General features: G+C 38.9%; 1 protein-coding gene across 1 annotated transcript in view; it reads right to left on the bottom strand.

Moving 5' to 3' along the window:
- Nucleotides 1–1,651: 1,651 nt before the first annotated feature.
- HIVEP3 (HIVEP zinc finger 3) overlaps nt 1,652–14,207 on the bottom strand; it is a 1,736,279-nt gene continuing 1,723,723 nt past the window's right edge. The window contains exon 16 of the mRNA XM_085645663.1: nt 1,652–10,618. Coding sequence (XP_085501789.1) covers nt 9,749–10,618 — 870 coding nt within the window. The 3' untranslated portion in view covers nt 1,652–9,748. The remainder of the gene's footprint in view (nt 10,619–14,207) is intronic.

Raw genomic sequence — 14,207 nt, 5'->3', positions numbered from 1 at the left:
TTGGGTTAAATATTTCTAGTTGTAATATTAACCGTAAGTGTAAATGTTATTGAATTCCTTTAAATTAAACATGGGTAAGACAGTATGAAATGTTATTGTAACATTAGCCCCTAATCTGATTGTTGAGATATGTTACAAAATCATTTTCCATCATAAAAACTTTAACTTCAATTAAACATAGGTACTTGAATAGGCATTTGTTTTTTAAATCTTCTGCCAAATTACACTTTTATAATGCTTTGAGGAAAGTAATAGTGTAAATTAGAGCAGGCTTGTAAATCAAAGGCGCTGTCAGGAAAGTTATTATATCATTATTGCAAGAAGCTGAGGGCTAAATTGTTTGTTAAAAGCCCTGAAACCTGAGTTAACGTGAAGACCTATAACATACAGTAAAACACAAGGCAGAATGGCTGTAATGCTTTTAGAGCATTCCACCTATTAGAGAGCACTTGACATACCAATGTTGTAATATGAGATGAAATAAAGTGGTGAAGTAATCATTTGACATGACCAGAGATGTTGGCTTTTAAAGCTATGGGTGGTATGTGAAGAAGGAGTTGAAGAACATACATTGTGGCCAAAGCAGAATAGATGGCGATGAAGAACACTTTCTGAGCCACATTTAAGTGCTATTAAAGAACAGTAACCATGAAATTAATGCAGTTATAATACTTACCATCATCCCTCTATTATTTTTAAAACAACAGCTTCAGCGGTTGCCAATGGTTCAGCAGCTTAAGTTTTCAAAAACATTTAAATATTTTGTAATTTGAAAATATTAGCACCTGAACATGTCAAAAGCATTTTAAAATTTTCAATGAACATCATTACAATACGTGTTAGTCCAAGAGTATTGACACTTTCCATCATAATCAATGTTTTTAGAGGAACAGAAAATGAACTCTCACCTTTGTGTACTAACAGATCAGATCTACACATTTCAGTATCAGTGAAGCTGCCTTAATGGGAGTGCATCAGAAATTCTGTGTTAAAGCAATATGTTGAGTGGAACTATAACTTGACCACAATTCTTTACAAGATATAGTACATTTTTAAAATGCTGCAGTGTTTCTAACGGGCAATACAAGAATACCTGCAGCACTAGAAATCAGACCATATTGATACTCTTTATCACTTCTTTAAAGGGACAAAGTGGCCTTACTCATCACTGCCATACTTTCATGGACATGGCATCTGTGTTGCTTAGTGGAACGATATTGCCTGCATTTCCAATGAAGGCCGCATTAAGAAGGGGGCACTAAATCCAGGGCTAATACTCAAGAATTATCAATGAAGATACAACTGCTACAGGAACTGAAAGTGTGGTATTACAACTATCTCATCGCAAAAAACAGCTAAATGTGTGTAATAGTAAGTAAAAATACTGCACCTTCTGTTTTGCATTTTTTTAACACATTAGTAAATGCTTCTTATCAGGCAGTAATGTGGAATTCATGTATTATGCCGTAGCCAGGCGCCCATGCATTGTAACCATCATTGAAGGATTGTTAACTGGCCGAAGGGATGCCAAAACCATTTTCCGTTTCCACCATGCCCTGGGTTCCATTTCATGTCATTGAAATACAAATGCTCACACCCCTCACACACGCACTTACAAGAAATTAACAACAATAACATCTATTTTATGTTGGGATGGTAAAATTTATTCCAACATGCGATTTTTCTTAAAAAATATGCGCGGGCTGGGCTGTCAGCCCATGCTGTAGTAAAGGCAATATTTTACTTGTAAAAACTTTCAGTTCACAGTACAGATGTCATTTACAATAAGAAGTCACAAACATCAAATACTGAGTATTTATCTATTTTTTCTCTTTTTCTTCCTTTTTATATTTTTTTCCTTTTTTACATCAGACTGTGCTTGTTACCAACATTGCTGTCATTGCACTGATGTACCAGAACAGGATTTGCAAGACTCAAGTTTAGAAACTGGATTTTAAAATAAAATTTCTGCCAAAATGACCAGACAACCTCTTACTTGCTATTTACAGATTTCTACAGTACCTTTTTGGAATGTATTGCCATTTTAAGAAAACAAATAAAAATGTTCTTTTAGACTGTTCCACTTACAGAATCCATACACCTTTTACAAAAAGGCAAATTTCTATTTACACAAAAACATGTCCAATAAAATTTCTAACCACATCGTTTTGTACATTACATTTACTAAAGTGACCTTAAGTGCCAACATACTTGTAATAATGCAGATAAATTTTAAGTTACAAGGACCCAACCATCCTTGTTTTAATTTTGGATTTTCAATTTTCAAAAATGAACACATAAGTGCTGATGTTTTTGGAATACACAGAAAAATAAAACGCACAATGAAAGAGTAGAGGAAGGCCTCACCTGTTAGAATGGTTGAACTAGATCAAACATTGCACAAAATGCAGTATATAAAAGATACAAGAGATAGAGAATATGATCTAATCAAGAAGAGCTTCATGTTGGTCCACAATGGTCGGACCTGTGGAGTGCCTAATTTTCAAAATATGTATGTGGGATCAATGAAGATACAAGTATGAAATTGAGATTGCTGACATACATGATTGACAAACAAGACTGACATGGTTACTTGGAACTTTGGTACAGATCCTGCCTTTTTGTACCAATGTTGAACCCTTCCAGCTTAAATAAAAACATTGATAACACCAATGTGATAAAAAGATTCAGGAGTGGGAGAGGGTTATTGTTCTGAATACCATTTGAAACGTGAGTGTTACTATTCTATACAGTGACTGAAAACTACAGGAGAAATGTATAGCTACATTATAAGCCGAGGGGGCATGGCTATTAGTTTTATACTAAAAATTGAGCATACTGATCTGTTACTATCCTCAATCAGTGACTGATACTCTTATCAGAGGGTTCCTGCCATTCCTTGAGGCATGCCAAAGTCTCTTGGCTTAACAGCCCCCCACCAGCATACATATGAAAGTAGATGCATGTTGCAAGGGCAGGGTTATTAGCCGTCTGTAACAGGGAATGTGGATGGAGAACAAAGGATTTTTTAAATAAGGAGAGAGTAGGTAAATAGTGCAAGAACTAAGCCAGGATCCTCAGAGGTCAGTGACCTGCCTTTGTGGCATCTCAGCATAGTGTACAATAGGAGCCAATCTGAAAGGGTTGACACAATTTTTCTGGTTGGGGGGCAAACGTGAAGTCATTAGTCATAACACATGGTGCCACACAATCTCCCTCTTGATGATTCTAAAAATATGTTGTGATCCCAAAATAACTGCATTCAACTTTGGGTTGTGGGACTAGTTTACATAGGGGCAAAACATGCAGCCTACCAGGCGAATCTGACTTATCAATTGGCAGCATAGTAGGGTAGAGAAATCATAGTAATAAATATTTTTGGCTGCCATATCTAAACATTCGCAATAAGCTGGTTGCTTTTGCACTTTAAAAAGATTTGATTTGGGGAGGAACGGACCATGTGAGCTTTCTTTGGACCCTAGTCACCCAACCCATCATTATCATTACTAAACATTAGAAGAGGCATCTCCCAGTAGCCCCAAATGGTGTAATAAAATCAGAGAAATCACCTAGAGAAAAATATCATAGTTAGCTATGGTGTGACTAACTGGTCAAATGGAATGGCCATGGAGGTGCGTGGGAGTCTATCCCAAATTTCTTCTATACATATTTTCAATTTAAAAGGATATCCAGAGGGTCTCTTGCATTGATATACCAACTTACCAACACATTAAGCCTGGTTTCTGATTTAAATCACAACCAATAAATGTGTGAAATTGTCAAAGATTTTTTCTTGGAATGGAATGATTATTTGTGTGTGATTTCTATTTTGGATTAATTGTTTGACAATTGATATACGTAACCACAGACAATACAATTTAGAAAAGGGAAAACAAAATAAATACATGAAGCTAAACACATTTTTGGTACAAACAAAGGACACTCTAAGTCTGAATTTGTCAGATGTTCTAACTCAAGAGGAAGAGGGCAGAGGACACATGAAACAGCTAAAGGAGTGGCATAACCAAATAAAGACCATTGTAGTCCCTAAAGATAGGGATGCAAGCAACAATAAGGAGAAAAAACGCTTGTGCTGCAAATCTAGTATTTGACAAATCTAAGAAATGAATAGGCCAATGTTTTAGTTTCACTTCATCCATTTATTTAAATAATGGGGCAGTATAAGATCAGGAAAAAAATATCTGGCATTACTGATGATTAGTGACATGGATGAAGTAGTAGATGCATTACACAGCCTCAGGCCAAGAGCTAGTTATTGTTAACTATTCAGTAAATCATCAAAATGATGAACATTGATTGACAATTATCCCATGGTTATTGGCCGAAGCAGCGGCTTAAAAAGGACGGCTCTAGTTTGCTACATCAGGAATGTTAAACATAGATCTAGGAAGTCCAGAGTCGTATCTGTTAAGAAAGCCACAAAGCATAAATTAACACATAATGATTCTATAAATCTGAATTGAATCTGGCCACTTTGGAACTATGATGGACACTCCTGTGCTAGGGGATTACCATGGAGGAAAGATGTGTAGATCACATGTGAGACTAAATAAAGTGGAATGACGTTTTGTAGAATTACAACATAAAATCAATATTGTCTCTAATGAAAATGTGTGCATCATAACTAAATATGTATTCTGCAGAACATATATACATATTTCTATATACACAGTATAATTTATTGTTATTCTATAAAAACGTGGAAAATATCTTTAGCATTAAAACATGTACTAACACTTCTCAGCAACGCATGGCACCACAACTTAATTGGTGTGCAGACTTTCACTGATTAGTTTTATTCATTGTTATAAGAAACTCTTCAGTAAATCTAACTTCTTATATTTAAGGAGTCATAGATTAAAATCTCATAATACAGAAGGAAGACTTCCTGGAAAAAAAAACCGACATCATTGAATGTAAAATGTAAAAAAAGAAAATCATATTGCTGAATAATTAAAAGGTGAAAGTTTGAGCTGAAACCCTGTTTTCGGCACTTGGCGCTTGTAAAATATTTATCTACTGACAAAAACCCGAGGTGTCTCAGTGAATTGAATGCCTAATAAAGGATGTTTATAGATTTAACATTAAGGGGTCTATCATAATGGTGGACGGATCGCCACCGCCTGTATGGTGGTGGCGATCCGCCCGCCATTATTCACCGCCTGCCTCCCATTTCCCCCTGCCATATTAGGTTGGCGGGGGGACCCCGGCGGACAGAAAGACCATCCGTCAGTTTTCCGCCGGTCTAACAGGAGACCGGGCGGAAAAGGGGATTGATATGGTGGCGGTGTCTGCAAGACACCGCCATCCATATAAAGATGCAGGCGGTGAAGTGCCTTTCCATGGCGGCATTGCCGCCATGGAAAGGCATGTCGAGTCTGCCTGTGGGGGCTCATTGTGGGCCCCCAGGGTGTTAAGGGTGGTGGGTGCACATGGGGGTACCTATGGTACCCCCCTTCATTTACATGCACAACATGGCAGGCACCGCGCGGTACCTGCCACGTTGTGCATGCAAATGCACAAATACCTTTTTAAGATTGCGGCGGGTGCTGCTGAAAGCACCGCCTGCCGCAATGTTAAAAATGCGGGATGCGTCCGCCAGTGTGGCGGGTGCATCCTAATTGGATTTGCGGGACCACCGCACACATAGCAGGCGGTCCCATTTGCCGAAACGATGTCCGCCCGCCATCATAATAGACCCCATAGTTGGTTTAGTTACAGAAAGGGAGCACTCTGCCGTCGCCCTTAGCCTATTATAATGGTCTGTCTGCTGTGTCCTTGGACAAGCACGCGACCCAAACAATGAATATTAGCTGTATGCAAAAATATTTTTTTTTAACCAATTGACAGGATAAAATACTGCAATGTTAAGATATATTGCTCGAAATGTAAAATCATATTTTACGTATGTCCCTGCTGGGATAAAATCATTGGGTCACCTGCCTATATTTTGTAAATGGGCACACCTCCGTTGCCATTCTCTGTGGAGTATTCTTAACTACTGAAGAATATTGAAATTCTACAGTCTTTCTGACAACAACAGAAAGCCTTTAGACTTTTTATATGGCAATCAGATATATTTTGAATATTTTTATGGGTTCTCAGTCTGAGAAAGGACATACATTTTGCATGTTAGATAAACTGCTATGCACTTTTCAAAATGTATTTATTTATAATAAACAAGGCACAGGGCATGATGTAGTGTAAACAAGATACTGTCTCCACACTACAGGAGGTCTTCAATAAGATTATGTAGCGTAATGTAACAAATCTAAAGAACTTTTTTACAATTTAGGGAAAGACATTACAGTATTTAGTTACTACTAAATAGTTATCTGTATAACTGAGCGCTGCAACTTGATTTTGATCTCATGCTTCTGTAGATTTTCTCCTTATACTTTTGTATATAATATTTGTGACATTTAAAGATTTTATTGCAACAGTTGAATTTGAAGGCTATTGGGCTTAAAAGGAGATAGCAATAGAAACTTTTTCAAGACGGCAGAGCTTCCTGCATTTGAGAGTGAAGGGGTTTTCCAACATTGATAAGTATTTTATATATTTGCTGAACTTAAATAACACATTTTGTCAATGGGACAGATGTACCTGTTTTCCATAAGTGCTTGATACATCTTCTTAGGGGGGGAGGTAGTTGTGACAATTTGGGAAACTTGTCAAAAAGTGATTTGTAGATATTGGCAGAGACAGGCAGTTTTGTGGACCATAATGAACCTTTTACCAGAATCTGACTGTTTCTCATTCACACGTCAATAATACATACTGCAGTTTTTTCTATCTTACTAGGTCTAAAACGTATAGGCACCAAAAAGCCTCTGTAATGTCTGACACATTAAGTAAAGAGATGGATTTACAGCTAATGGCACTTAGCATTCTCGAATGAGATATATTTTAATGGGGAATGAATAAAAACAAGTGTTCTAGCATTAAGTGCTGTATACTAAAATGTAAGGATGATTGAATGTGTAATACATCATATGGGGCAAATTGGTAACTATGTAAAGTCCTCTGTATACAAATCTCTGTGGTGTACTTTGTTAGATGAATACATTTTTCGCTAACATTGAAAATGGTGTTGATTGTGCTTTCTGTCTGAAACAAACTGTTAAGGAAGCTGAAAGCCGTTAGTCCAGCAACAAACACATTGTTTCAGTGAACAGTCATAGAGATGACATTTCCAATCCAGCCCTTAAACAAACTTTCATGATGCTACAGCTGTCACAAACTTAAATACCCGAATCATAACTAAGATTATGAATTTTTGTGAAGTCCATATATCACAAACATTCAGTAGGGTCAGATATGTACCAAAATAATTTACACAGCTGTATGAAAGCCCTTTGGTTCAGAGCACGAAGATAAAAGACCACAAAATGTGCAATAAGAAGTGTCAAGGTGGAGTAAACAAGCAACATACTGGAAAGAAGGAACATTGAACTTGAATCTAGAAACCATATTTCAACTGACTGGAGTCTAGTTCAGGTAGTGTTTTATATACAGATCATCTTTTTTAAAATCAACATATCATTGCTGTGAAAGTGCTGTGTTGTTCACATCAGTCTTAAGGTTGAAGGGCCAAAGAGCTCGACAAGCAATTTGTTGCTTTGAAAATGTCACAGTCTTTATGAAAATGTGATTTGGAACAAACAATCATTGTTTTTTAAGATGTTTCCAAAATATCTCATCAGTCAATGATCAGAGAACTAGCAAAAGGAGAGAAGTCCGACATTAGTCGCTGAAAATTGCCCTGAAGTGTTAACACTATAAAAATTCAATAAAGTGTTGCTTTTGTGAAAACAATATAATTTGTTTGTTATGAAATAATACAATTTTCACTGTAATGGCCAATGAATGAAATCTCTTGTAGAGGAATGTGGAGGTGTTACTTATCTCAACTAAAGGTAAAAGAGGAAAGGTACTACTTGGAACAAGTGTCAGGAACTCCTCAAACATCTGGACAAGAAAACAGAAGAAGTTTCCTACACAGTATACCTCCACTACACAAACACCAAACACATTTCCACATTCATTTTAGAATCTATTAGAGTATTTGTGTATCTATGCACATGCCTGACAAATAACTTGAATCGAGGTACAAATCAATAGAGTGGAGTATACAATGGAGAGGGTAGGAGAAATATAAAATGGATCATTTCCATGCACTGTACACGGTACCCATTTAATATTCATTATTGGATAAGGGATGCATAAAAGGTGGCCAAACTTGACTTTGTGTGTGTTATAATGAGTGTGCATTGCTATTGTGCTCCCAAAGGACATTAGCAGCTGCAGCTATCCAAAAAGAATCCACTGTCTGCAAGTCAGTTTGTATTTCATCCTTCACAATAACAACACCATTGCTCTCTATAGGATAGGTCAAGGGCAAACTAATGTGACAGGACATAGGTTATTTGAAGAGTTAAAGCCTATCTTATGTAGAAAGAGGATGAGTCACAAAAATCAGGTTCCAAACTCCCTGCAAGTGGATCAACAAATTGAGCACTTCTGCATACTGAGAACTCTCCCAAGCTCCCCACTGCAACCCATTGTAAGGTGTCTCTCCTTTTAACTGTCATAAAAATTAAACAGATAAATAAACCAGAAAAGATTATATTTGTTCTAGTCCAACCACAGAGTCTAACAGGTATGACGTTTGGTGCAAAGCAGGTATCAAAAAGAACATGTCTTATCGCATACAATGTCAATATAGATTTATACAGTAATACTGTGCTTTACCCTAAGAGCAACCCATCTCATGGAATGTCAATGCTAAAGCAAGGTAAAGAGAAAAACTTACATTTAATAAAGCACCATTTCAAAAAGTCACTGTTTAGCCTTAACACTCCAATTTTTTCTGAATTTCTTCTTTTAAAGAAGGCGAAAAGTGCATTTCTATCGGGTGTTCTGGTCCATGTAGGAGGTGCATTATTTGGAATCTTTTTCTTTTCTTTATAATGGAAAGGTGCATTTAACTTCACAACAGCATATATACAAAGTAAGTGCTAGCTTGTGTCACAAAGAATCTGAAGAAAGCTTGAGGAGAAAGAAGACAATTGAATGCAAAGATCTCTGCAAGGTCCTTCAACCACTGGAAGAAGGGAATCTTCAGAAAGACAAATGGAGCAGGGTGGGGGAGGACATTACCAACAATTAAATAATGCACATAATAAATATGGATCATCACATTTCTGTACACATGAGCATATCATATCTGTTACATTATTTCATGTCGTCTATATATATTCATATATTTATATATATGTGTGTATATGTATGCACATATATATACACACACATATACATATACAAAAAAGGTCAGTGCATCTTCTGTTCAAATTTCCTAAGTTTTCTTTCTGGTTCCTCTGCTCCACAGAAATATTCAAACGGCAAAAAAGCCTCGCCACAGCGATCTTTCACAAACAAAAAAAATATTCACAGCGTCAAACAGATTTTGTACATTTCAAGCAACAAAAGTTATAGAAAAGGCACAATTAACTGTATACTGTACATGTAATATCAGACGTGAGGACATAAAAATTGTGAGCCTTTCAATGAGGTGGTTCGTACACTGGGTAAAGAGGGCTTTTCTTAATAATAGAGATTTAAAAGGAGCAAATAGTGTTGAAGAGGTCTTATTGAATTACAGAGGAAGGTGCAGGGTTGAAAATGGAGATCGGATGAGCAAAATTCATCCTGTGTTTTTATCCTCTTATTTTTTCCCTTGTCCTGACCCCACATTATGTGATTGTGAGGTGCTCTTCCTATAAGTTCCCAAGTGGTGACTTGGTTCGCCCGAAAGATTCCGCCTTCGTGACGAGAAATGACGGGCATGCAACTGGCTTGATGAAGCTTCTGCTAAGCAACCAGTGCTGTTGCTTCTGTCCAGTGTTTGAACTGGACAATCTGAGATGAAAGTGCGTAAGGAGTCACAGTAAGTGCTCAAGTTGCCACATTGCTTCTTGCCCATTTTCTTTGAGGGTTCATTCCCACTTGCTGATGGCTGCAGAGGCTGTTCAGGATCTGTTCTCATGCTTTTTATTGTTTTTGAGTGGCCTTCCTGCTCCAAGTGCCTAGACTCATCATATTGCTTGACCCTGTATTCCTCTTGTTCTGTCTTTATCATAAGTTGCTCACTAGTCCTGGTTTTCATGTACCCACTGCTGCAGCTTTTAGTCTGTGGTGAGAATTTGGAAACTGTTGCAGAAAGGGATGGTGCCGTCAAGGAAGCTTCCCATAGACCTTGTATCTCTGTACAATGTGTCCCAGCCTCTCTAAATTCTGTAAAGCTGTGGCTATCGCAGACTGATCCTGCTTGCAACGACACAACTGAACCAGGCACCAAAACTGGATGGGAACTAGGTCTAGACTGGACCATTTGAATGCCTCCAATGGGGATCATGGGATAAAGTGTCCTTGTGAGCTGTTGTGAATGCAGAGGGAGGTGGCTAAACACATTCTCTTCAGTCCGAGGAGGGCTATGGAGATGTAGCTCATGAGCTGCTGGGAAGGCTCTTCTAGAATATGACATGGTTCTTGGTGAACAAGTTGATCTCTCATGGGAACTTCCAGGTTCCAACTTCTGCAAGCAGAACAGAAGAAAATTAGACACACAATCAAACCATTCATAACTTTCCCTGGGAAAATTCAAAACCACCAGTCTGTACATTTTGCTTGGATCTAGTACTTCTGGATCAATATTGGCTGGCGTGCTCACCATCATTCCTAACTGGCAGCGCAATTCACTTAGGCCCCTGGATGTACAATAAACTTAGCAGAGGGACCAAGTCAGAAATAAACAGTTCATTGGCCCTGGAAGATTGGCTGTCAAAACCTTTTTGCACTCTGCCCTTTTCCTCTTTCTTCTACCTTTAGGCAAGCAGTGAGCTAGATTACTCATTAACACTAAAGGTCAAGCAATCTGGTCTACAACCTTTGGACAAGTTATTTATTTAGAGACCTCAAACTCTGTGATTGATAGAAATATTCTTTGTGCTTTGTTTCCTGGCCAGGATCCTCATCTTGAACAACCCAGTCCAATCATGCACAAATGTACCTGAGTTGGCGGGAACACAGACTGCTAGCACCTAAGGAAAACAAGGAGTAAGCTATCAAAGCAATATCCCTCTGTCTACTCTCTTGAGCACAATCAATCATAAGTCAAATTCGAATCACCACTCAGACTGCTACTGTCTAATCACTAGTAAGTAAAAATAAAATACAAACTACTGGTGACACAAACTCAGAATTACACCAATTTTAATTATTAAAACTGCTTGTTTATTACACTTTTTATTTGCTGGCGTGTTCTCTCCTTCAATATTCAGCAACTAAAACCTCAGCCATGACCGAGATTAACCACTGCAACTAACTGTGAAGCCTGTAGCAGGAAATTATAAATATTGTAGTTATATTGAACAGCAGCGCATAAATATTCCAGATTTCATGTATATTTCTGAGATGTGCTCCTAACAGTTTGTGAAATATTGATGTTCTCTACTCAATGATTGCTAAGAGATGGTTTGAGCATTGTTCCTCATGCAAAGGACTTACATTCAAGTTGGACCTTAGTATTTTGTAGTTTGTAGGAAGATTCTGATTTAGAGGTATTTAGTCATATTACCAGAGCCTCTTAGGCGAGTTAATGACCAGTAGTTGTTTGATAGCAGATCATTATTTCTGACAGACATCTGAGCATACTACTCGAAAACAGTGTGCTCTTCCTACTTGGAAACAATAAGGTAACACCATTTGTGTAACCTTAATCGATTGCTAGGTCAGAAGGAGTGTTTTACTTATTGAAGCAAAAGCTCCTACCCACCCAACCAACCCAAAAGGGTGGTATGCTTCTTCATCGCGCTAGCTCCTCAGTAGGCCAGTGCTGCAATGCCCAACAGGCCCCTACATATGGGCTATTTATCATAGATATTTTTCTCAAACTGTAGCACAGAATTTGAATGGACGTGGTAGCCTTCAGAAGCTCATTGCTCAATGAATATGTAGATTGGTAGAGGTAAGATTAAAATGAACTACGGTAACCCTTCGTAAGTACTTTAATTCTGAGGAGTCACCGTTAAGATTTAGAAAGTAAACAGGAATATATAAGAAATTATGTTCCACAATATTCACTTATATGGTCTACATATGTTTCTTGCCTAGTTAGTCTCTACATATCTATGGCAATTCATCAGGACCAAATCAACCTAATCACAATTTGGTGGGACCTTATTGAATCCATAAAGTGTTCCCAGACATAGACTCACTCAAATGTGTGTGCACACACAGGGATCTAATAATACCTCTTACATGTTGATGGAAGATGCCACACCCTAAATTTGACCTAGAATATAAAAATAGTGAATCTTAGACTTAAAGACTAGTAGGTGCTTATCATGAATTAAAACCATAGTTTGTCATTCAATTTGAAAATCAAATGTAAAATAATCCGTGTCAAAACTAGTGTAGAAATCAATCACAGGCAAGACTTATGCACACAAAAAGAAAGAGAAGCTTGTGTGTCAAATCAAAGGACTATGTGAGCACTCTGTGAATCATGGAGTGAAAATGGACTGAAAGAACAGGTAATCGGAGGAAAGTATCACAAATTGCAGCTTACTCAATCTTCCCATCTAATCAGGTCCCTTGGTAATAGTGGGATCTTCGGCCCCTTGTAGATTCATTGTAAATGTGGAAAGAGTGACTATAAGTTTCCACCATATCTATACACCAAAATATGGCCCATCGCCCTCAGGTTGTACTAACATCTCCTGTTTGTGGACATTGCCAGCGACCTTCCCTGTCTCCACGATCCCGAAGGTACCGGTGCAAGACAGATGGGTAGTATTTAAACACAAAGCATATGTGGCTCCCGCCATTCACAGGGCTGTACGCAGGCGTGATCATGTGGCTCTATCGGGAAACAGTCTTTCCAACACGATTTTTACCACGCATTAATTACCACACAAGTTTTGACCACATATAGGCCTTTACCACACATGCCTTTACCATGCATTTGAGGCACGTAGGGTGGTCTGGGAGGTCTCCCCCCCCCCCCAAAAAAAAATTAAAAGTAGTCCGGTAGGCAACAGACATTGCTGCCAGTGCGGCCCGCCCGGACCACGCATCATCGCTGGCTGCGCACACGCTGAGTGCTTCTGGTACCACTACCGTGTGTCGCTCAAGTCAACGCCACGTGGCTGTGGGCCCTTGCTGACAGCTGCCTCCGGCCTACACTGCGGTCAGCAGGTCTCACACATATCCAATCCAATCCTGTCCTGCAAGGACACGCCATCATCGCTGGCTGCAAACACACTGAGATCTTCAGGTGTCACTAACTCTGTGCAACTCATGGACCTTTTATGATTGACTTTCATGCTGTAGACACCGGACGCAACAATGTCACCTCACGCAGCAGGAATATCCCGAAAGGACATTAACAATTTCTTCACATCAGCATGCTCATCTCTGGTGCCCCTACCTCAGTGCACCACAAGTCATGGACCCTTTATGATACAATATTTTGTGTGTGATTTAAGATCTGGTGCCCCTACTTTAGTACACCACAAGTCATGGACCCTTTATGATTGAATCTCTCTGTGTGATTCGATGATCACTGTTGTAGTTGTTGCCAGCACCAACTATTCCCTGAGGGCTGGCTTACACTCACCCCACATGCATCCAGCACAGACGTCACTGGACATGTGACCCTGGTACTAAAAAGGTGCAGAGCACACGTGCCCATAGCCAGTTCCACTATCTATCTAACTGTGTCTGTGTGGTCATTATGTATGCATGATGGCCCTGGTCCCTACCACATTACATTGTGCTGTTGACTGCACACGCAACCATGTTACCGCAGTGGGGAAGACCTTGGTTATGTAACTTTGTCTGGGTCATTCTATGAGTACATGGGTAGAGTACTGCAAGGAGAGTGTATAGTGTATAGTGAATTTATAAGTGGTTGGGGATTGGTGGAGTGATTGGATAAGGACATATGTTGGCGGAGCCTAACCCCCGAGCACGAGCTTGGCTCTAATTGGCTGCCAACCAATGGCAACCCCGGCGGAGCGTCAGGATTGCAAACCAAGCCTTTGGAAAGGCCCAGAATCTTGTCTGCAAGATATCCCCAGCCCCACAGCTGGATCATTGACATACGGCGGATAGAATCTACG

Source organism: Triturus cristatus, chromosome 3_1 (assembly GCF_964204655.1).
Source record: "Triturus cristatus chromosome 3_1, aTriCri1.1, whole genome shotgun sequence".
Classification (NCBI taxonomy): Eukaryota; Metazoa; Chordata; class Amphibia; order Caudata; family Salamandridae; genus Triturus; species Triturus cristatus.
Note: the sequence above shows the minus strand (reverse complement) of the source record. Positions and strands in the feature narration are given on the sequence as shown.